Source organism: Perissodus microlepis, chromosome 22, assembly GCF_051167445.1.
Source record: "Perissodus microlepis isolate ML-2025 ecotype Zambia chromosome 22, ASM5116744v1, whole genome shotgun sequence".
Taxonomy (NCBI): domain Eukaryota; kingdom Metazoa; phylum Chordata; class Actinopteri; order Cichliformes; family Cichlidae; genus Perissodus; species Perissodus microlepis.
The window spans coordinates 24,019,020-24,044,211 of NC_140481.1; the positions used below are offsets into that span (position 1 = coordinate 24,019,020).

The 25,192-nt window shown below is 38.9% G+C and overlaps 1 protein-coding gene across 1 annotated transcript in view; it reads right to left on the bottom strand.

The window, feature by feature from the left end:
• Positions 1 to 595: 595 nt before the first annotated feature.
• Positions 596 to 25,192, bottom strand: part of crybg2 (crystallin beta-gamma domain containing 2) — a 39,372-nt gene continuing 14,775 nt past the window's right edge. The window contains exons 5-24 of the mRNA XM_084919530.1: positions 16,864 to 18,040; positions 15,780 to 16,535; positions 12,759 to 12,806; positions 11,477 to 11,595; positions 9,165 to 9,378; positions 8,202 to 8,341; positions 7,948 to 8,074; positions 7,826 to 7,861; positions 7,605 to 7,744; positions 7,342 to 7,468; positions 6,327 to 6,484; positions 6,070 to 6,196; positions 5,932 to 5,964; positions 5,345 to 5,457; positions 5,082 to 5,211; positions 3,241 to 3,380; positions 3,000 to 3,123; positions 2,273 to 2,431; positions 2,018 to 2,177; positions 596 to 1,660 (exon numbers count right to left, since the gene is read on the bottom strand). Coding sequence (XP_084775656.1) covers positions 1,572 to 1,660; positions 2,018 to 2,177; positions 2,273 to 2,431; positions 3,000 to 3,123; positions 3,241 to 3,380; positions 5,082 to 5,211; positions 5,345 to 5,457; positions 5,932 to 5,964; positions 6,070 to 6,196; positions 6,327 to 6,484; positions 7,342 to 7,468; positions 7,605 to 7,744; positions 7,826 to 7,861; positions 7,948 to 8,074; positions 8,202 to 8,341; positions 9,165 to 9,378; positions 11,477 to 11,595; positions 12,759 to 12,806; positions 15,780 to 16,535; positions 16,864 to 18,040 — 4,117 coding nt within the window. The 3' untranslated portion in view covers positions 596 to 1,571. The remainder of the gene's footprint in view (positions 1,661 to 2,017; positions 2,178 to 2,272; positions 2,432 to 2,999; positions 3,124 to 3,240; positions 3,381 to 5,081; positions 5,212 to 5,344; positions 5,458 to 5,931; positions 5,965 to 6,069; positions 6,197 to 6,326; positions 6,485 to 7,341; positions 7,469 to 7,604; positions 7,745 to 7,825; positions 7,862 to 7,947; positions 8,075 to 8,201; positions 8,342 to 9,164; positions 9,379 to 11,476; positions 11,596 to 12,758; positions 12,807 to 15,779; positions 16,536 to 16,863; positions 18,041 to 25,192) is intronic.

The window sequence follows — 25,192 nt, forward strand, 5'->3', positions numbered from 1 at the left end:
AACAAAGCACTATTTAAAGGGACAATTTGTATGCATCTCATTACTATGGAAATATTAGAAACAATTCAAATTTTATTTTTATAGAAGCGTTTAAATAATAGTGCAGGTGGCCTAGATACTTCCAGTGGCTTAAGTGAAACCACTGAAAGCATGTGATATGTGAATTAGGTCTAAATTTGTGAGTGAAGTCTGAAATTTTAAATGTCTTTTAAAGATTGAAAACTGTTTATTCAAGCATGTGCACTACTATTGAAAGTAGCTGAAATGCTAGCTGAATTGGGGTGAAAATAGTAGAGGTCACCAAAGTTTATTCGACACTGCTAAACCTTGCAGAAAGCCTCCCCATAAGAGTTGAAGCTGTTGTAGCTGAAAAGGTCCACCAACATCATATTAACCCTTTGGATTAAGAACTGGAATTCACTCGAGTGTTCTCAAAGAGCTAAAGTATGAGCACTGATGACGTTGGTCTAAAATGCACAGCAGATAATGTCCTGAGTAGTTTAAAAAACTATGATGAAAAAAAAGAAAAAGAAAAAGACGAATGGATTTAAAAAAAAAAAAAAAAAAAAAAAAAATACACCCCTATTTTGTAATCTTTTCTACAATCATTTTATTCAATATTTAATATTTTAAAACCTTTCCCTCCTACATAACATGAAATTACATCTTTAGTATCAAATATTAACATACAGCTGAAGCAGGGAACACAGAAACATGCACATTAAGATTTACATCAAAATATGTCAAGAAACGGTAACTCGACAGAAACTACACAGTTCATTGCACTGGACCATGCATGTATACGTAAGTGCAACATTTCCCACAACACATACAGGATGTTTTTTATATTACATATATAAAAACAAAAAACTTAAAAGCGTAATACGCATTTCTTGAATACTAAACATCCTTTTGGCTTCACCCATCCAGCTTCACTATAAACCACAGAAGGCCATTTTGTTTTCATTCCACGAAATCAAATGCCCAAAAGCAATTTGAATTTCAAACTTAGAGTTATAGTAAACAAATATAGGACAAGATGATGTTCCTCTTCTACAGACAAAAAAAGCCCACATAAACTCAGATTCCGATAAACATGGAAATCCCAGGCTGGATAATCAAATTGTTGACAAATGATCAGCTGGAAGGTCAAATGAAAGTCGCAGAACAGTGTGAACCATATACGGAATTTTCACTGTACATCTTTAAACAAATAGCATGTATTTGCTATTGGTTTTCGACTGTGCTCCAAATGAAACTAAACAACTCAAGGCACTTATTTAAACTCTTCTTTAGTAAAATACATTTTGAAAATGATTAAAAGAAAAAAAAACAAAAAAAAAAAAACATTTCATGCTATGAATGCAAACTAACAAAAAAACCTTGAAAACAACTTGCTTCTACGCATTCTTGCTGTTGGATACTGATTTCAAACTAGCTCATAGGTTTTAGAAGGAATTGCATGTCCTGAGATGCAGTAGGTCATGAAACAGATACAAGAGTGTGATATTGTCTTGATATTTCAGTATCCAAAGTGGCAAAGATAAGCTCGGTTCCTGTGCTGCTGATGGCTACAGCAACTCTATCTCCCACTGCTGGCTGGGCCTCTCATCATTCTCGGGCATAATGACCACGTGGTCCTTGTCGTAAGTTTTGCCACCTGATGAAAAAAGTAGTTTCACAATGTAAATCTGACTAATTATTCATGCTGTAGTGGAATGTATCTGAATAAACTCATTTTCATTGTGGAATTGTTATTTTTACATTAATACATAAAATACCCCTGCCAGTGAACACTTTATTAGATTAAAAAGGGAATATGCAGGGAAATAAACTTGGACACTTCTGAAAATTAAGTTGATATCATTTGAGATTAGATAAGATTTTGTGATGACCAATTATAACTTAATATTTAATAATTTTAGAAAATGAATGCCAGTAAAAACTACAATAGCCACTAACAACTTTACGCGCAACAAATATTTAAATGTTAAATTACGACATTTTCTTCTCATACCTTTAACATCCAGGACCATGCCAGGGAAAGTATTGCTAGCGACGAGGCCTTTCATTTGGGCAGTCCAGGTTTGAATGGGCTGTCGGGTTTCTGTCCACAGAACCACCTTTGCTGCTGGCTCGATGTTGCCAACCACCTGAAGGCTCATGGTTGGGGACAACTACAGAATACACAAAGTATTATGTTGGAAAGAATTGTCAAGATTTGGAATGTATGACTGTGTTGAGGTTTTTGGGATGTCACCAGCATTGTTACCTTGTTTTTAATCAGTCCATCCTGGTAGAACCAGATGTCACTCAGTGGCTCCACCTCAGGCGTCACCACCACTCGTCCCGATTTCAACTCCTCCACGCCACCCTGGACGGACAGGAAGTGACCTCGCTCTGTGTTCTTGATACGGAAAAAGTGGCGCTTCTGTAGAAGGAAAAAATAGCACAATGTACTACTGTTATAGAGACAGACAACTCAAAGTTATTTGTAAATAAATACTAGCTGAAGTGAACAGAACTGGCTGCACTTGTAATGATGGACATTAGTTTCATTTTTTTTTCTCTCTTTCTTTATTTCGTTTTTTTTTTTTTTTAAATATAGGGACCAACAGAATCATCACTCTCTCCGTTTTGGAACTACTGGATACTTTTAACATCTGAGATTTATAAAAATGTCAGCCTGGTTTACTAATAACACTAATGGGTGACCTAGAACACCAAAATCAACACCTTTAGGATCATATTCTTCTTCTTTAAGGCTCCTAATGAGGGTTTTTCTATGCAACCTTCACTTATTGTGTAAAGGGAAGGCTCTGAACTGGTGCTGACGACAGGAGCTTAAGTCTATAAACATGATTTAATGCCATTAAAAGCAGGAAGAACATAATTGTATAATTTTCTTTTAATAATTAATAAAGATTCAAACTTTCAGAGGTTCTCTTATTGTGTATCTCATGTTTAAAAGTCATTGTAAAGAATACTTGTTAACAAACCTGTCTGACTGGGTACATTGAGCCAATAGTGTGAAGGGAGCTGAACTTTGGCCAGTTGGTGATTTCAATTGGCTCCAGTAGGAAATGGCGCCCCCTGTAGTTGCTGTGTTCGCATATCACCCAGCTACAAAGTAGGAAGGTGGACACGAAGCATTACTTATGACAACAGTATCCAGGTTCTCAGCAAGATATTTTTAGTTCACTATTAGCTGATGAAGCCATTTAATTGTATGTAAGTTACCAGCCGCTGTTGACTCTGAGTGACAGGATGTGGTTGTTGAAGCCTTCTTCGACCATACTCAGGATCTCTGTGTCTGTGGTGATCTCTCTGCCCTCCAGACACTCAAGCCCGAACAAAGAGATGGAAGGAACTGAGAACAACTGGAGAAAGAAAGAGCATTCAGTAAGGCCATTGCCATTGCGTGCAATAGGTTGGCAGCCTTAACATGAAATTTCCCACTCGTGGGACTAATAAAGGTATCTTATAATCGAGAGCAAAATTTTCCCTACACTACAGGGAGTGCAGAATTATTAGGCAAATGAGTATTTTGTCCACATCATCCTCTTCATGCATGTTGTCTTACTCCAAGCTGTATAGGCTCGAAAGCCTACTACCAATTAAGCATATTAGGTGATGTGCATCTCTGTAATGAGAAGGGGTGTGGTCTAATGACATCAACACCCTATATCAGGTGTGCATAATTATTAGGCAACTTCCTTTCCTTTGGCAAAATGGGTCAAAAGAAGGACTTGACAGGCTCAGAAAAGTCAAAAATAGTGAGATATCTTGCAGAGGGATGCAGCAGCCTCAAAATTGCAAAGCTTCTGAAGCGTGATCATCGAACAATCAAGCGTTTCATTCAAAATAGTCAACAAGCAAGAAGCGTGTGGAAAAACCAAGGCGCAAAATAACTGCCCATGAACTGAGAAAAGTCAAGCGTGCAGCTGCCAAGATGCCACTTGCCACCAGTTTGGCCATATTTCAGAGCTGCAACATCACTGGAGTGCCCAAAAGCACAAGGTGTGCAATACTCAGAGACATGGCCAAGGTAAGAAAGGCTGAAAGACGACCACCACTGAACAAGACACACAAGCTAAAACGTCAAGACTGGGCCAAGAAATATCTCAAGACTGATTTTTCTAAGGTTTTATGGACTGATGAAATGAGAGTGAGTCTTGATGGGCCAGATGGATGGGCCCGTGGCTGGATTGGTAAAGGGCAGGGAGCTCCAGTCCGACTCAGACGCCAGCAAGGTGGAGGTAGAGTACTGGTTTGGGCTGGTATCATCAAAGATGAGCTTGTGGGGCCTTTTCGGGTTGAGGATGGAGTCAAGCTCAACTCCCAGTCCTACTGCCAGTTTCTGGAAGACACCTTCTTCAAGCAGTGGTACAGGAAGAAGTCTGCATCCTTCAAGAAAAACATGATTTTCATGCAGGACAATGCTCCATCACACGCATCCAAGTACTCCACAGCGTGGCTGGCAAGAAAGGGTATAAAAGAAGAAAAACTAATGACATGGCCACCTTGTTCACCTGATCTGAACCCCATTGAGAACCTGTGGTCCATCATCAAATGTGAGATTTACAAGGAGGGAAAACAGTACACCTCTCTGAACAGTGTCTGGGAGGCTGTGGTTGCTGCTGCACGCAATGTTGATGGTGAACAGATCAAAACACTGACAGAATCCATGGATGGCAGGCTTTTGAGTGTCCTTGCAAAGAAAGGTGGCTATATTGGTCGCTGATTTGTTTTTGTTTTGTTTTTGAATGTCAGAAATGTATATTTGTGAATGTGGAGATGTTATATTGGTTTCACTGGTAAAAATAAATAATTGAAATGGGTATAATATTTGTTTTTTGTTAAGTTGCCTAATAATTATGCACAGTAATAGTCACCTGCACACACAGATATCCCCCTAAAATAGCTAAAACTAAAAACTACTTCCAAAAACATTCAGCTTTGATATTAATGAGTTTTTGGGTTCATTGAGAACATGGTTGTTGTTCAATAATAAAATTATTCCTCAAAAATACAACTTGCCTAATAATTCTGCACTCCCTGTATGTGAGTGCATTTCTTACCAAGGGCACAATCTTAACAGAACGAATGGAACAGTCAGGGGGGCAGCCCATGCTGGTTAGATTGGGGTAGTCTCCTTCAGATAAGACATACAAGTTCCCAGAGAACTGTTCATTCTCATAGAGGACCCAGCTGAAATACACAGCGTTAAATTATGTGTCTTTATTGCTTTGCTTATTGACTTGAAAAAATAAAAAACACACACACACACACACACACACACACGTCAACTAACTTTTAGTCACTTTACTTCCTGCTTACTCACCTTCTTCCCGTCACTCTGCATGACTTGGTAACTAATTTTTCTGGCATTTCCTCCTGTTTGCAGTTAAAGATGTAACACTCTCCCTGGAAGTCTGGCTCAGAGTACAATTTTATCTGACAAGGAGAAATAGGAAAAGCAAGGTGAGATGCCAGCTGAGAACATTTATATCTGAACTGTGACAGAAGCAAAATTAACAGGGAAAATGTCAAGGTGCTTAAGTTTGACCAAGTTATTAGCTTTAAGATATGCTCCATCCTTGAAAAAGGTTTTAAGCAAACAAATAGAAACTCTGGATTCAAGTAATACAGTTCAATACAGTTCGCACATTGTTTTGGGACTGCTATCAGGCAGGGGACAGAGAAAGGTGAAGAAAAACAAACTCTACTGCAGTTTATAAGTTATACACTAAGCCTGTCAACCTTTGTTTTTTAGTTATTTTGCTCCACTGTTCAAACAAAAAAAACCCCAAAACAAAACAAAAAACCCTGCATAACCCAAACTTAGTGTTGTAAAGAAGAGACGGTCAGAATTGCTCTGCTTCAATTCAATTCCCTATGAAAGCTTTCTTTCCACATGACTGTACTTACCTCATCCCTGGACCTTGAACTGTCATTTGGAGCCTAATAACAAGACAAAACAAACCAAACCAAAAAAAACAGAAGAATTACATGTCTGCACAGTTCTTAGTTTAGCAGTTTGAAGATATGACTCCCAGTGATTCTCACCAGTAAGATGGGCTGAACTGAGCAGATACGAGTGTCTTGAGACCCCCAGTCAGCACAGTTATTGTAGAAGCCTTTCTCTAGAATGTACTGGTGACCAGAAAAGTCCACATGTGAGTAAGCGATCCATCTGTAAGGAAGACAAACAAATACCTGATTATTGTAAAACCTGTCAATTCATCGGTACAATGTAAGAAGAGGGGAAAAATATATATATAAAAAATATAAATAAAAAATACTGGTGTCTTCTACACACTTACGCCCCACTGATTACTTCGATTGAACACGTGGAGGTTTTGTAGCCAAACAGCTCAACGTCAGGGATGGCCTCTGTCACCTCGAAGGTCTTCTCCTCTTGCACTCCATCTTGGTCTTCCTCTAGCTGCTCAAACATCACCATGGCAGGGTCTGTCAAGTCCTGCAAGAGACAAAAAAAAAAAAGATTAATAGTCTGCATTCTAATATTTATCATGTTACTGATAATATAAATCATATCCGAGTCCCTTCATTTCTCTGGAGCCTGTTGTTATGAGTTTGTTGTAGACTTGTAGTCAAGACCGCCTAAACCAAGACCAAGACAATATCAAGACCAGACCAAGACAGACCGAGTCAAGACCAAGGCAAAGTCGAGACAAACAAAGTCTTTAAACTGCAGCCAGATGCTGCTTCATTTACAGGTGTCAGGCATATTTATGTGTTTTTGCGATGCACTCGCACAGCCCTCCTCACCGCTGTCTACTGTCTCACTCACTTACTGAGAGGACAGACGCATGCTCCACTTGACTGTCGCGTCTCTCACCCTCTCTGTTTTTCACATAATGTGATTGGCCACAATATGGAGGGACTGGAGCGCAGCTGAGCCACTGTGTGAGAGCTGAGCAGCGAAAGGAAATTAAGTGAGGAGCCGGCTCTCGCTCAATGGGAGTCGACTCTTCTGATTCACTACAAAGCACTCTCTAAGCACGGCTCTTACAGCTGATGCTTTTGAGCATGACACATTATCGAACGTTACATTGTGTGTCATGGATACCGTTGACTCCGAATCTCCCGACAACTGTGTCGATCTGAGACAGCACGACCGAGACAGCAAGACCAAGACAAGACCGAGACCACGTAAAAGTGGTCTCGAGACCAGAAACACGTATTAACAATTTCAAGTTAAACGGCCCTCTTGCAATTTAATGTGCAGCTTTCACTTACTGGGAGCCACAGCTGTTTCGTTTACAGACATAAGAATGAACAAATATTAGTTCTTATGAAGTCATTGTAACTTACTGCTCGAATGACCCTAACAGAGCGCAGTTCTGCATCACAGCCTCCCCACACCCTCCAGTCATGATACTCTCCTTCCTCCAGCAGGTACTGGTGGCCTCGGAAACCCTCCTTCTCGTAGCCCACCCACCTACAGAAACAGAGAAAGGCACATGGCTTAAAAAAACAAAACAAAAACAAAGTAATGATGTGATCTGCAGCTGTTAAAACTTGCAAAATGCCTTTTCAAGGATCACCGAATACAAACAGGCAAGAATACCACTTACATTCCTCCTAGTACTTTAAGAGAGCCCACGTTATACATAAAGGTTGTTTGCTGCCTCTCTATTCTGGTCATAAAGTCTCTCATGTTGGTGGTTATGGTCCTCGATTTCCCAGTAAAGTAGGGCTTTTCATAAATCACCATCTGGAGACAGAAAGTCAGCTTTTAAGTTTCAGTAATAGTTTCAGTAGCAGTTTGTGAACAGGAAAATTTATCTTTCTTCACCTTTGGATCATTCAGATGTTCCACCTTTGGTTCACCCTGTGATTTAAAAAGAAAAAGAAATCCAAATTAAGTGCAAGTGATAAAGAAGGCAGATTGTAAGTGCTTCTAGAAGTGACACTTACTATTTTGAGTGGATGTAATGACCCCACGTAGGGCTGTTCCACCCCCCAGGCTGCTGGGTTGGAGTACCCCCCAACCTCCAGGACTCGTGGTACACCCTGGAAGAAAGGCTGCGCGAACACAAGCCACCTGAAGAGCAGAAAAATAGATGTCAGTAAAAAACATTAAAGCAATCTGATTTGTCAAATTGGATGAAATGCAACACTAGTGACAAATGATCAATATCATATTAATTTTGGCTTTGGGCATCACTCACAGCCCTGCGTTAATAATGATGGAATTGGCCTTAATGGGGAAACCAAAAATCCTGGCATCATCGGAAGTATCTCGGAAGATGACTTTCTTTCCCTCCGCTTCCTCTTCAGGGAAAAGGCTGATTTCTGGAACGCTGTAGTCCTGAGGGAGGATAGAGGGAGGCTGTAACGCTGCTGTCACATGGGAAACACGTGACTTACAGATAAACATCATAATGAGTAGATTTTTACACCTCCAGCATGGACAAGAAAGTTGTCCACCCTCTGTTAAAGGAGCTTTAGAAGAAGAAGATAAAGAATGTTATACCCTTTACTAACAGAGCAACACTGTTATAGTTCTGAATACAGAATGAGCTGATGTGAGACAGACACCTCTACCAACCAATCACTGTCAAGTACTGGGAGACAACCCACGCAGGTGACATTATATAGGTATGGTATGTTAAAACAAAAATAAATATATGCAATAGATAAGTGTCTCAGGCTTTTTGATGTGAATAGTCCATATATCTCAGATTAATAAAATAGTAAATGGCCTGTATTTGTATAGCGCTTTACTTAGTCCCTATGGACCTCAAAGTGCTTTACACTACATTCAGTCATCCACCCATTCACACACACATATATTCACACACTAGTAGAAAATAATTAAATATTTATTTTCATGCTTCAATGTTTGGATCCTTTAAAACAAAGTACATTTGTAGTAGTATCTGACTTGTCATACTTGTCGGCCCAGTCAGGTGTTGACACTTATTTTTGACACTAGATGGTGCCATTGAGCTAAGGAGCAAACAGCCACTCGCAAGATTGAAAACAAAACATTTGAGAAGAAATCAGCCGTTCATGCTGATATAATGATTCTGCAACAAAATGTTCCACTGCACTCAGTTAGCTTTCAAATCCTAATTCAGGCTTTGTGGCAACAACCAGCGACAACAGAATTGAAAGAAAATTCTCCTTACCCTCACTGCTCTTCGTATGGATCCGATGAGGAACCTCCTGGCTGGCTTGGTCTCCTTTTGCTCATCATTTGTGTCTCCGTTCTGCTCTTCTCCCTCATTCTGTTCATTCTCTTGCTGCTCTTCTGGAGGGCTGAACGGGTAAGTAATCTCGATGTCACCCTCATCCAGAGCAATCTTCTCCCCTTTGAAGTTGGGTTTCTCATAAAGCACCCAGCTAAAGGATTAAAAAGAAGAAGAAAAAAAAGAAAAGAAAGGGCAGTGTAAGGTTACAGCCTGCTGCGTATGACCGCTGTTTCTCCTGATAATACGTTTATGCACTTTTCATAGACATTTACTGTTGCAACATCATTCTGATGTGTCAAAGCATCGAGTATTTCTCATTATTAATGTAGAGATAGTATTTGTTATTACTCTCATTGATGCCAGTGTTGATTTTACCCAACTATACGGCTTTGTTACTAACAAAAAGGGTTTTAGAGGCAGGGACATTAAAAACCTGACACTAGTCATTCACTACTTTACAATTTTGCTTTTAATGAACCCAAGGCACAAAACTTTATGGGAATCAGAAGCTAAATGAAATCCTACTACTTTGCTACTTTTTAAGATTGGCTTTTCTTCTTTACAGCCCTCTCTTTAAATAGAAGAACACACACTTTCTCTTTCTTATAGATGAAATTCTGCATGAACAAGCAATCAAACGCACTGCTAATAATGAAGTATGTCAGGCAGTTTTTCTACCACGGTCTGGTAAATGTTGTGCAACTCCAGCGGTGCTACAGTTACAAAGAGGATCAAGGATTATGTGAAATGCGATCAATAAATATAGCCTAATAAATGAATATTCCTCTCTAAATATGAGTAAAAATAGAAGACACCATAGTAGAAACATGCAAGTACCTTTAAAATGGACCCATATGCAGTATGCTACCAATAAAATCCCAACACTTGAGCTGCTTGACAAAGGTAATCTCTTTATAAAAGACAGATTTTTTTTAAAGTCAGAGGCTGATGGCCTACAAATGCCACTTACTTTGCATTCTTAAATTAGAGTATTAGCTGAGGTTTGGGTAGTGGCGCAGGAAATGGTGTGTGAACTGACAGTATAATCATCTCATTGTAAGAAGCTGAGGAAGCATTAGTCTAGTGTTAGTACAGGCCAGCGCAGCAACAGCAGGGTTACTGCAGGTTCACAGAGCTGGCTGTGTTTGACAAAACATTCCATGTCTGAGGCAGGTGTGTGTTTAAGCTTGTGTTTGGGGTGTGTTAACGATTGAAGGAATTTGCATGCCCACAGCACATCAATAGCAGTCTTGTTTTTATAACGCTACCTGATCACATCCGGAGAGAGGAGTTTTATTTGGAAAAACCACTGACTTGCAGCTATAAATTCTGGTGATTAAACAGTTTCTGGTTAGAAAAGAAAAACAAAAATCTAGTAAATCATGAAAAACTTCTTTACTTATTTCCTTGTGAAAAGCTTTGTGTCACTTAATGCCATTTTTTTTTTCTTTTAGATACTCACTGCAGAGTTATGCATTAACATGTAGTAAGAAAGCGCTACTTTCTGCATTTGGTAAATAACAGCATTTAAAAGTCCAAAGTCCCAGACACCTGTATTAAGGGGTTCTTTGTTTCACTGCATGTGGGAGTGCCCACAGGTGAAAGTCTTTTGGGAAAAGGTAATAAATCTGTTAGGCCAAATCATTGGTGATGTGCTCTGTTAACGATAGGTCTTTTGGAAGCCAAGCGATGTATTGCGTGTTGGAAAGATCAAAAAAAAATATGTGGACTATCTCAGTGGCTTAATGGACTGACGTCTATACCAACTCTGGAGAAAATAACTTATGCATTAAGAAACAAACTGAACAAGTTTCGGGCCATATGGTCAAAATTCTACAACTTTTTTGAGAAATGCAACGTATACACTATGGACTTGACGGCTTGAAGTGCTAATTTGATATGTATGCCTGCCCTCCCCTCCCCCTTTGCTATGGCTTGCTTTATTTTTGTTTCTATTATTATGCCTTTTGTCATTATTTTATTTTATGTTCACTGTATATTATGTAAAACTAGTTAAAACCTAATAAATAAATGTGTCAAAAAAAAAAAAAAAAAAAAAAAAAAAAAAAAAAAGTCCAAAGTCCTGTACAAGATAATAAAAAGTTAAATACATACATGCATGCCTAAAATACAATCCAAAATAAAAACAAGACAACAAGTAGTATCTGTTATCGACAGCAAGAGGATCCATATGGATTTGTTTTACGGGAGAAGGGGAAAATAAATAAGTAAACGCTTCCAGCACTTACCCTCCTCTGACCACCCTGATAGAGATGGTTTCCTGCAGCTCCCAGGGTGTAGCATCAATGACATCACCGTGTACCTCAATCCTTTGGCCGCACATACCCGGTCGGTCAAAAATATACATCTAGCCGGAAGGAAGACAAAATGTTAGCATAAATTATGACTGCACACTTGTAAAATCAGATGTTTTAGGCTGCAGGTCATATAATCAGATATTGATAATAATTATGAATTACGTTGAGTACAAAATCAGTGTTAATATTACAGTAGATGTCATTTAATACTACACAAGCACCTGGGATGAAACTGTAGAAAAGACAGAATTACTGCAGTCTAGACTTTATCCTGTGCTGCAGAAGAGTCCTTTATATTGTCAAAGGAAAATAAAGCCAACACTGTTGAATGGCATCATCTCCAGTTTCATATTCAACCTTAACCTTTAGGCGTTTAATACTAAAAGAGTAGAAAGCTGACTATATGGTATTGAGATTGCAAACTTCTTGCATAGTTGCATTTCCTGATTATCAATAGAATCTAGAACATTAAAAAGTGGAATAAAATTTTGCACATCACAAGAGAAAATGGAGGTGCAGATGTGCATATATTGGTGTATATATGGAATTTATTGAATAACAAAAACCTGCCCAAGTCTAAAGCACAGACATGTTTGGGACATCCAGCTTTAAGGCCCTACAGCATGGGAGAGAACCTAAACCTAAATGGAAGCTCCTCCCCAATTATTAAGAATCATTTGTGGGTAACCTCAGTGAGAAAATCGAAGAGCTCTCCAGCAACAAGCACAAGCAGGTCTGAAATTAACACAAGGCCACAATGGTACAGGCAATAGTGTAGTAGGTATGCACTTTAGTTACCAATCAAAGGCAGAAATTCCACAGAAGAGGTTTGGGAGGGTTTTTATTAGCATCTCATAACAATCCTATTGTTTAACCAGACAGTCCGCGTCGTCTACTGCAGAATGGTTATGAAATGATGTGTAGGCTCCTACGTTACCAAGAAAAACAGTTTTGTAACAACAACTTATTCCCCCTCAGGTAAACTAGCAAGGTGTTGTGTACTTAATGGTTAACAGACTGAGATTCACAAGAAAGCTCTGCTTTTAATGGCCATTTTTTAAATTACACTTCAATATGCTAGCTGACATTACTTTTTAGCCACTTTCTAGTTCAAGTTAGTGGCAAAAGTGCCTGTCAGCTTATACACGTTTCTAAAAGGCACGTGGGTGAAAACAACTCTCACTGAAGAGTGCGGTTTGTGTGGCCAACTCACCTTTCCAGGACGAGGATTAAGCTTTCCATGTTCCTTCTCCTTTGTAAGCTATGGACAAACAGCAAAATTGTAAGGATTAAACAGACATCATAGGACATTATTTTCTTTTACATGTTTTTACGGACTCTGAGGGAAAAGAAAACAGCCTTGGTAAGCCACAAGCATGTAAGACACGCTATTACGCCCAGGTTCTAAACATGCCACACAATCCAAACAGTGTTACTGTACTGTCACCTTGTTCAACAGGTTCTGAGGAAGTCTGAAAGATGATGTGAGAAGACTTAAGATCCTTCACGACAATTCAAGGACAGCTTTAACAAAGAGGAATACATTCCTCTACTGAACCTTTTTGACACTTCTGACTTGGAACTACAGCATGAGCTCACATGACAAAGAAAGACATTGCACTGGAAACAAAAATGAATGTGCTGTGCACCCAACAAGTAATTAAATAAATTATTTTTAAATCTGAATTGTTTTTAGAATGTTTAAAAGGACAGACTGCGATGTGGTTGAAGCCACAGCAAATTAGAGTTTTGGGTGACACTGGTGTGTGATGAGGTATCACTTCACTGCTCGTCTGGGAGCTCTGCAGGAAACAGGTTACAAACTAGATCATGTTACTGACCAATGAGTGGCAACAGCTGAAGCTAAGGTTTCAAGAGTCCCTGACCTAATTTAATTCAGGAGCATGTTTGTAATAAAAATAATAATTATAATAATTTATTTTTTTTAAACATGAATAAAAAAAATAATTTAAAAAAAGGATGAAATGTATTCATACTTAAAAAACAAAACAAAACAAAACAACAAAAAACGTAAAGACAAAATAGTAAAACAAACAAACAAACACAGATGGTAGTAATCCCACTCAAAGGTGACTGGGCTTTTTCTGTTCTTCAAGTTTCTGAACTCTTGAGAAATTTCCTTAAATTAATAGCTTTGCATTTTCACAATAAATTATACCCAGTAGTTCATACTGATATCGTACGTTAAAAGGTGACCATTGTCTGCATATCATAATTAATTTGGAGTTTGAGTTTTAAGTTAGCAGTAATTGAGAATCACTGATTAAAAACTTTCACTTGCTAAAACCTACTTAAAAAAAAAGACGACATGTGCAGCTGTGACATTAAACTAATGGACCAATTAAAATCCTGATTAAGAAAAAAAAATGATGGAAATGTAAATTACGATTAGGTTGGCCAACTGTTATTGGGCCTCAGGCTAGTAGCAAGGCTAAAGTAGCACGTTCAGTGCAGCACCTGCTTAAATAACAGATGTTTTTTTTCCTGCATGCCCTCTGCACACGTTTCTTTTCTTAACATCACTAAAAACCTTGAGCCAAAAATCATTCAAAGTCAGAAAGCTACATCGCCGATGGAGACTGCAGAGTTTACTGCCTTCTTGATGCCCTACAGAAACAAACTCACACAGACACGTTTTACCTTCTGTTCCTTTCCCTCCCTGCAGCCTGGGTACAAGATCTGCTCTCCAATAAAATGAGCTACCACAAATGGAATGTGCAGTTTCAGCAAATCACATATTTAAAAACAAAACAAAAAAAGTTTGACCGTGTAATGAAATAACTGACGACTGCAGCAAACAAGAAACTGGGGAAGAGAAGGGATAACGGCTGTCATCTTTTCTTCTCACACAGGTGTCTCCTTATGTGTTCCTGTCATAATTCATCTAATCAAATATCAAGTTTGAAGGGAAAAAAAAGAAAAAAAAAGAAATGTGAGGATGAATAAAAAAAAACTAGGGTGTGGCCATGTCTCTGCAGGAACAGACAGATAGCTGGGATGGGTGGGGAACCCAGCTGAGACCATTTAAAAACAAAATAATAATAATACCACGGCTATTTAAGCAGTTGAAATGACTATAAGTATACATCAAAAAAAGGGTTTGCAGGATGAAACCTCCTTAATTCTTTGAGAATGTGATAACGAGAAATAACTAGAATACATCAGTGGGTGTAAAACTCTTTTGAAGTAATGCTCGTGTCTTACACAAATAATCTTTTCCCCACAGTTTGGCTCACATCAACAACTCAGGAAGCACATCTGAAGTCAATATTAGTGTCAAACATTGTGTCACACGAGCTTTGATCACTTCAGAGTTCTAATTGGACAAACATTGTGCCGGTATTTGTGTTAAATGCTACAAATGCCACAGGCCTACACTGACATTTCACTCTTCATATTCTTCCATCACTTATAGAATTGTTGTGCTTCCTAACTGCAGCTGCTTAAAACCATCCTGTGCTTTGTGTTTCGATGGGGTGGGAAACAGGATGTGGCAGAATGAACAAGAGAGTGTGTCCCAACATTCAGGCATGAGCTCTGTAGGCATATATACATAAACTAAAGTCTTCACCTACATGCACTTTATCCTATGAACTTTGGGATCTTCACTGAGAAATAGAATGTTTATATAATAAATAGGAACATTTATTTCATTTTGAAGGATCGTTTTAACACTGTATGACACTGGAACCACCAGCAGGCCCATCCTTTAATCACTGCTGGTGTTCTATAGAAATTCCATTTTGAAGCTTATTTAAATGGCACGTTTGGCATACAAATGCCAACAAAAGCCACAGATAACTGGATTTGTTGTGTGCAGAATAACCTACATGTAGTCATTAAGCTCACCTATTGTGAGCTGACCTGTTTTGTCATTTCTTACAATGGGAGAAGAATGGATCAGAGTATGGATGAGAGCTGCCTGTAAGTAAACACAATCATAGGATTTTCTTACTCATTCTGTTATCAAAGGGATAGTTAACCTTTCACACTTCACCCAACCCTCCACTTAATGCAACTGTTTGCATACTTTGAGCAGCCGCACTCGAAGACTTAGAAATATTCAACGAACGTGTCATCGAATATGTTATTTTTTAATAAAGAGGTCACACTGTACGTTTTCATGTCTAATGTGATCATTTCTTAGCCTGGATTGTTACATTTTTAAATGTCAAATCAACAAAAGCATTCTCACAAATTTAATATTACTCACATAGGCATCGGGGAAGGCTCTGTATTTTGAAAGTAAGTTCCTGTCAGGCTCAGTTGTTTGGCTCTGGAACTGAGACTTTCCATTAACATTGCTGAACAATGAACTGTGGACCCCCACAGCGGCATCACTACTCAGGCTCCTCTGCAGGATGGGAGTGCCCATTGTCCCGCTACCCACACCCATCGCCATCTGAGGGGTCTGGCTAAACATTGATAAAGGAGTGTCTGTGTTGGCGAATGGCCTGTGGAGGTCAATCGAGCCAGTTGGGCTGAGGAGGCGAGTGGGGCTGTTGCTGGCAGGTGGGGAGCCAATGGCCAGAGATGCAGGCCGACTCACATGAGTGTTCAGGTCTTCGGCTACGCTCAGAGAGGAGGATGAGGAATTCATAAGAAAGGAGAGGCGCTCAAAGCGCGATCCACCTGACTCTGTGCCAGTGCCAAGGTCACCCATCCCCTTTAATCCCGCAGTCATGTGATCTTTTAAAGATAAAGTTTCGGGTAGGGAGCTGGTGTGGAACACTGACCGATGGGCTTTTCCGTTTTCTTGTGTCTGAACTGTGGATGACGGCTTGTAGTTACCAAAGAGGACACTGTGATCAAGGCGAGAGCTTGTGGTAGGAGATGGAGGTACTTCATTGCCATTAAGCACTGGAGATTTTAAATCCTCAGACGAGTCAGAGGATTTTCTCATTACAGTACTGTTAAGAGTTGATGCTCTAAAGGGCAAGTTGAGACCTCTTGTTCCAGGCTGTCCATCCTGCAGGTGACATGACACATGCATAGTTATGCTAAGCTCTGAAGCATTCACCTATGAGATCTATGCCTTCCAAACAATGCAATGAATGCAATTTCATTTTTGGTGCTGACATATTTGATGAGTTGCATTCAAAAATATGCAACTACAATTCCTGAACAAACACATAAGGAGTGTATTATAAATTGCTTATAGCTTTAAAGAACATTTCAATTTTCATGACTTCTACAATAAGCAAAAACATAATCATAAAAACAATATAAATAAAGGTAAATAATGAAACAGCATGAAGATTTTCTAGCTCATGAAATTAATTTTAAGTCTACGATACCTGATTCTGCCTAATCAGTTCCAATGGAGAACGACTGTCTCTTGGGGAAGTCCTCTTCAATCCCAGGTCAGCAGGCAGAGTATACAGTCCATTGAGGGACTCGGCTGGAGCGCCAGTTCCTTCCATCTTTGTTTGGAGACCGCTCACGGAGTCAGGCACGTCAGAAGAGACTGGGCTTGGAGCATCCTCCACAATGGGTGGCAGAGAGGAGGCGAGGCCTGCATTAGTGGTGCGTATGCTCACATTCTTCTGCCTCAGAGAAGGCCCCATGCTCTTTAAAGTATCCACCAGAATTTCCATGTCAAACTGGCTGGTGGAGTCTTCGTCAGGGGAGGCAGGAGGAGTAGAAATAGTAGCTACAGGGTCAGAGACAGCCTCCACAAGTGTGGCTGTGAACACCCCAGTAAATCTGTATGAGTCGCCGTCCTCTTCCTCCAAACTGTTGTTGTAGCTGGTTTGTTGTGTTGAGGAAAGGCTGGATACAGGGAGCTGTTGTGGCTCCCAGGCTGACTTTACACTCTCTGACTCTCCCTCTCTCCGTCCCAGTGTTTCACCTGCAGCTGCTCCAGGCTCCTCCTGCTCCAGTAAGCTCCTCCTCCAGTCATCTGCTGGTGCTTTGACTGGGTTGCTTTCACGGCTCAGGTAAAATTCATTCCTGTCACTCCACCTGTTGCCAAGGGTAATAGGTTCCTCCAGAGAGGGGAGGGAGGGGGAAGAGAAGGAGTCAGTGAAGCGTGTGTATGCTGTAGTGTCAGGCAGAGCCGAGGAAGAGGAAGAGGAGGAGTTACTGGACGAGGTGTCTGATATATTGTAAGTCAGGGAGTCAGAAAAAGTGTAATTCTCTGTTTTACTTGGTTTATACTGACTTACACCCTCAAATCTATTTTTCCATTTATACTCTGAGTCAAGATCCATTTCATTTGACTCAGTCGAGGTGCTCGTTTTGCTCAAGTCCACTTCATCCTGGCTATTATTAACAGCATCAGCCTCATTAATGAGAGATAGTTTACGAAAACGATGTTTGGCTTCATCCTCTTTGGAGAGAGACGAGGTCTTTATTAACAGTTTGGTACTCAGGCTGCGGTAGCCTGAATTCATTTTGTCAGCTGATTCCTGGCAGTCGTCCGTCTGTTGACTTTCTGAACTTGCTGCGGTGGTCCTTGAAGCCGTCAAAGACCTACACAAATAGCAGAAAGAAAATAAGGTGGTAAGCGTTTCACAGCATACAAAGAGCTCCAAGGCAGAGTCTTCAGGGTGTGGTGGACACACAATGCCAACAATGCAAATTATACAAAGCAATATCGCTTATCTTGACTAGCATGCAACGTCCAAGTTTGCAAAACATGTCACAAATTTTGTTTCCCCATTTTATATCTGCTAAAAAAAAAAAAAAAAAAAAAAAAAAAAAGTACTATATAAATGACCATAAGCAAAATGCATTCAGCTGAGGTATTCAATTGACCTGAATACTTTACAGAATATAATCTGCACCAACAACCTCTTTAGAGCCATCTTTTTAGTTTTAGCCTCATAGCCACACTTGCACAGCAAAGTTATCCACATTTCAATATAAACATTAGATAAGAACACTCAAATGTAAGTACTACAAAGCGCTGTGTAGGAACTGAGACAGGCCGTTGATTCAGAGAACAACTCAAACGCCAAAGACGTGTTTAGAAGAATATAAACTTTTTCATACCATTAAAAAACGCACGATGTTCATGTTAAAATCTTTAAGGAAATTTTGCAATAAAAATTGTATTTTGTTGTTTAGTTTCAAATGCTTCTCTGTATTTTTTGTTGTAAACAAGTTTTTGAAAGATTTTTGAAATATTTGCGTTAACTTGTTTTTATGACAGGTGGTCTCATAACTTTGTTAAGCACTGTAGCTCAGGCTCTGCTACTTTAACTTTGGTCAGTTTTCCCTCTTTTTTTTTTTTTTTTTAAATAATTAATTTAAAACTCTTTAAGCTTCCCAAACCTTATCCATGTGAAAAGGTCAAATACTGAAGAGTATCCCTTTAAGAGAAGATTTTATACTTAATTATACTTTCACGAAGCAACAGATCTTACCAATTTCTCAAGAATTAAGATTCAGTTAGTGTGGGAAAAGAAATCCTTTATGACTAAATGCATTTACTGTGCATTTCTCCAATTATGGGGTTGTTTCTCTTAGATTTGAGAGGTTTTTTTAATCAAAGTTATAAGAATGTATTTTTACCATTGTCTGTATCCCATGGTTATACCCATCCAAGCAGGGCATACTAGTTATGACTAAAAGCACAACTAAAACAATTATCAATGTTGTTCAAGGAAACAAAACTAAATATCAAACAGCTTTCATAAGTCGAGCAGTAAATCTGACTTGATCCTCCATTAGTGACTCATTTGACCTTTGACCACGAGGAGAGGCTCATTTATAAATTGTGTTTACTCTAATGTGCAAATGTTGTTTTTTTGCTTTTTTACAGTTTCAGACAAAGTAGTGCATGACTGCAATAGTAGGGATGATTATTTAAAAGGTCACGAGAATACAGTCACAGCAATACGGTGAATTACTCAACCAATTTGCTCTTCTACAATGTGGGGTGGAGATGGTCTTAAAGGTCAAACTAAATGGTGATTTTAAAATGTTGCAATACTGTTGCAGGTTTCAAGTGTGCATCTATGTGTGCACATATATCCAAAATAATTTACTTGGTGAATTCCCACTACTTAGGCATTCTAGAATTTTAGAAACCCTGAAAGACACAACGCTGGGAAATACTGCTGATCCAGTTTTAGTTTAAAAGCTTTGGGAATTGTTTTAGTTTGATGCGGGTCCAGTCACAAAAATTAAGCCAAAACATTAGAGCAAGGCTCACAAATGTTTTGTGATGTCACCACACCGAGCTCATCAACATGTACCGACAAGCTGATACCGCATGTGTACTTCTACATAGATGGGGTGTCATTTGTGTAACTTTATAGATGTATTTCTTTTTCTTCCCATATAATTTTTTTAAACTAGTAAGAATACAGAAATTTAAAATACTTTAATCACATCATGTGAAATATTGGCAGGAAGTAAACAAATGGATTTTACAATGCAAAAAATCATGCAGCCTATGCAGAGGTAGCAGCAGCAGCTTTACGTAAGGCATGAGAAATGGCAGTAGTATGCACAGAAGGGACTGTGGAGTGCCAGACCTGCGGTCTTGACAGCTTAAAGCTTGGCTTAAATTAGATGGTGCAACAGGACAGTGATCCCAAGGTGTTGTTACAGTCCAGTTAAAGTCCCGACTTCAACCCAACTGAAATGTTGTTGTGGGGGCTTAAGAGAGCTGTACATTAGCTGTGGACCTTTAGGTGCAGCATTTGTCAGTCTCAAACCTCAATCCTTCAAGCGGGAAGATTTATGGGGAAAAAAAGGAATGCTTTTTAACTATTGTTTTGCATAAACACGGAGATTCCTGTCAAGGGGACATAAAGGTTTCTTTAGAAACAAGAATGTAGAGGATGATAATTATAAAGGTGTCAAGAAAGGTGACTGGAGAGTCTGGCAGTGATCCTAAACTTCTTCATGCTGGCCTGCAACAATCAGCCACATTTCATCATACACCAAATATCAAAGAACATCACTACCCTCTGTATAATTTCTTGGGAAACCTTATGATCTCTTGACAGGAATGTAGCTTCTTTCAGTAATAAAAATAAATAATAATAAATAAATAAATAAATAAAAAAATCAACAGTTTTAAAGTATCGCAGTCTGAAACTGACAAATATCTGCACCCAAAAGGCCTCGACTTTACTCCGAGAGACAGTGCATCTGCAGTAAAAGCCTATAAATGGTGCCCTTGAATGATTGCCGGTTTAAGTCTTGTGCAAACAGATGAACTTGATCTAGCATAATAAAAAACACACACCCAATCTACAGCCAGCTTACATGAGAAGCTGCAAAGGACCAGAGGTGTAACGCCTTCCATATGCTGAAGGCGTTTTTGGTTTTCTGTTCTTGGACTGTCTAAATGATTGAACTACTAAAATTCTTCTCAAGATAAAACTGATAAGCAAGATACTTAAGATAAACTTACGCTTGTGTTAGCCTTTGAACTTAAGAGAATATCTATTGACTTAATCTAGCCTGTCAAAATTTATTCCACTTGTGCAGATTTGAAAACTGTTTTCAGATTGGTATATCAGCATAACGTCAGTGGTTTTGCACTAGTTATAGTATGTTATAGGAAGGCACACACACACACCTGAGATGAAATCCCTGAAGACTCTTTATCTAACACGTTCATTGTTTAAACTGAGGAAAGATCAATTCTGTCAGGTCAAGGTGTGGTTTTGCGAGTATGTTCCAGTCATTTACAACAAAGGGAATTCTCCACAAGTCTGACATTCTATGGATGTCTCAACTAAGCTGTCAGATGGTCACACGTGGAAGGAAAACAAAAGGGAAAGCCCAGTGTCATGGTTTAGTTTAAAGACATAAGTGGCTTGACTGGCTTTGGTTATACTCTCACCAGAAACAGTCCTATGGGCCCTCAGTTTTGCACAGAGGTAGGAAAATAATACAGCAGATATCAAAACTGTATTTTTACAGAGAAAAAAAAAAGTTCAATGGATAAACTGCATTTCATAAATAGGAGGTCCCTAAGAGGCATCACAAGTGGAAATGCGCGTCTCACCCGACTTCAATACACAGAAAGAATGCACGACAGGTGGGGCTGGCTAAATGCCTTGCTCATCTTTCACTGAGCATCAGCACACCTCTTCATCAGAAACCTGTTGTTATTTTGCCAGAGGCCACAACATGTTTGTCGGCTTGCCATGCAAACAGGTGAGCACTACTGTACTTCTTACTAATCCTCATTTGTTCTTTTTCAGTCTGCAAAGCTTTTAAATTACCCAGCTAATACATGCAGCTCTTCACCTTCAACAAGCATAAACTGAGTTTCGCAAGACGCATTCTGATCTTTACCAAAGTCAAAAACAGACGCAAAATCTAAATATGACACAATTGCTTGGTGAGCTTATTCTACGATTCGTGTTTCACAAATCTTAGGGCTTCTTTTTAAAATAATCATTTCAAAATTAACACAGTAAACATACGTTACCACCCTTCCTGTGAGGTTAAACTACAGCCTGTTTTTAATGTTTGAGTAATAGCAATCTTTCATTGATTACCTACCACTCACAGCTAAAACACCTCTTCGGTGCCATCTTGTAGTTTTAAATGTACGTCAAAAATAAAGTGTCATGAAACAAGTTTCCTTTTTGATAAAGCACATAGTTGGGGAATCCTCCCTTAGTTATGCTGCAATAGGTGTATGTTGCTGGGGGATTCCTATGATGCATTGAGTATTTCTTCTTCAGTCACCTTTCTCACTCACTGTATGTTAATAGACTTTTCTGCATTGCATTCTGGCTCTGTTCCACAGCATGTCTTTTATCCTGTCTTCCTTCTCTCTCCCCAACCGTTGGCGACAGATGGCCGCCCCTCTCTAAGCCTGGTTCTGCTGGAGGTTTCTTCCTGTTAAAAAAGGGAGTTTTTCCTTCCCACTGTCACCAAAGTACTTGCTTATAAGGGGTGATACGATTGTTGGGTTTTTCTCTGTATGCATTATTGTAGGGTCTACCTTACAATATAAAGTGCCATGAGGCGACTGTTTGGCGCTGTATAAATGAAACTGAATTGAGCATCGTCTCACAAGTCACAGTAGATGCAAGTTGTTACCCTTTCTGAACTAGGTGTAGTAGTAGTTCTGTAACAGCTACTTTCTACTGCAATCTTGTTTGTACTGCAATGTTTGATTTTTTTTTTAATTAATTAATTAATTTTATTTATTTAAAACACCAGATGCCCCAAAATGGATTTGTGTGTCCCGCCAGGACCAAACTGGCAGGACACACAAACTGGGGATTTTCTGCCACAAGATGGCACCAAAAATGTGCAACAAAAAGTTACTGCCTGTCATCTGCTTCACTGATCATAAATGATCTGAAGACTCGCACCATTCCTGCTGATAGTTTAAAGATGTTCATAATGTAGAGGTTGCAAAGCAAAAATGTATTTTATAAAGTCTTGTGATATGCCAGTAAGTAATGCTATTGTCTTGTGCTTTATACTCTTAAAATTGTGCTGCTCATCTCTTTTATCGTCACAAGCCAACATGCTCAAAACATTGTTAAGCTTGATGCATCAAACGGAGCAGGTTTCACTTATTCAGTGTGTTACAGGGTCAAGGTGTGGTCACAAGCTCAAAATTCTTTCCATTTTTTCCTTTTAACACTACTTAAAGTTTTATTTGTTCAAGTAAATAAAGAAATCTGGTTAAATGCCAGCTTCAGACAAAACAAAACAAAAATTTTTTACTCATGATGGCAAACACAGTTGTGTTACATAAATGTGACAATATGAGGGCAAGTGCTCTACGTGTCAGGACTTGAATTTAAGTTTGGTTAAATATCAAGAATATTACATACAAGTACAAGTACAAGGCTCTGCTCCTGATACTTCTGGAGAGGATGCTTAAAAAACAAAACAAAAACAAAAACAAAAAGCCACATACATAATATGCAAGTGACCTAGACATTCTTCACATACACCTTCACATAAACCCATTACTGGAAAACTACCCTGGGTACCCCTGAGCAAGGTACTGTCCCTACACACTGCTCCCCGGAGGCCCAATGGCTGCCCACTGCTTCACTGAGTAAATGGGTTAAATGCAGAGAGACATTTCCCCACAGGGATAAATAAAGTATAACGTATACATTATAAAACACAAAGCATGCAATGTGGATATTCCAACCATCCTACATCTCCAGATGCAGGAAGAGGGCCACCTGTATCATGAAGGACCCCACTCACCCAGCACACACACTTTTTGTCCCGCTCCCCTCAGGCAGGAGGCTGAGAAGCATCAAATGCAAAATCACCAGACTGAGAAACAGCTTCATTCCAGAAGCTGTGAGACTTCTCAATGCATAAATGGACAAGAACTGCTATTGTAGCACCTTAATCACTACTGACACTGTCACTTTATCAATGCTGGTCATCACACCCTGTGCTGCTAAACTTTTTATACTTATATTTATACCTACATTCTATATCCATACTCCATACTGGTACTCAGATTGTTGAATTCTACTTATCATATTATTTATCGTATTATTTTATTACTTGTTATTCTGTTTTCTTTTTTAAACAAACTTTAAAAAAAAAAAAAATACAAACTTTACAAATATGAGGATTTGCTGTGTTCCTGTCCATATGGAAAACAAATAGAAAAAACTTATAAAAGACTTGCATCAGATGTGGCCTACCTCATATAGTGAATCATATAAGGCTTATATGATTTACTCATGAAAGTGGCCACTTTCATATATTGTTTTAGTAAGTATCCAAAACATACAAGTTTCATTTATATAATTTTTCTAGGGATCTTATATCTGTTTCCACTCTTGTATGCGTTTCATACAAGTTTCACACCAGAGACAAACTTTATAAGATTTATATGCATCTGGATGGATTAAACAAGCAGCATGACAAAATTAGCTTGGACTCGGGAGAAATGATGTATATTTGTATCCATTTTGTGCTTATAATTCAAAAACTACAACTACTCCTCCACACTGAAATGACACAAACATAAACTGATAGACTGAGCCTTTAGGGTTGATTGGATGGGATGATGTTGATGGAGGGGACTTTATAAGGTTTTGTTTTGAACTGAACTTTCAACCCCTTGTTACTTACATCTCAAGACGTTTGTATGAAAGTACATTTTGTTATCCTGTAACAATCAGAGTAGGCTGGCAACATCTATCGCATGCTCATTGGATTTGCTCAGCCTATATCATTTATTTACAGAGCTGAGGCTAAATCACTTAACGTGGAACTTTCTCAAGGGTGTGTTCATGATTCACAGGTATGTAGAAATCTGTGTTGGTAAACAAGGCAGCTCATCAACTGCTTTCCTGATCATCACAGGACGTGTTTAATCTTTACACATTTAAGAAGCTTCATTGAATGACTACTGTACATGGTAATGTGTAAATGTGAAGCTGTGAGTTTAGAGTCACTAAAGATGGTTTTAAATAACACAGTCTGGCGTGTGCCTGAAGCTACACGCTGTACATTCCAGCACAGCAGCTACATAGGCAGCAAGAATGAAAACTTGACACTCAAATAGGTAAAACAACTCTCACTTGTTCTCTCACCAACTTTCCCTTAATACTCTTACCATGAAATGGCAAAAAGAGTTTAGCGCATTTATTTTAAGTTTTATAGTTAAAAACACTCTTGGAGTCCAAGGAGCTTTTTCTACATTACAGA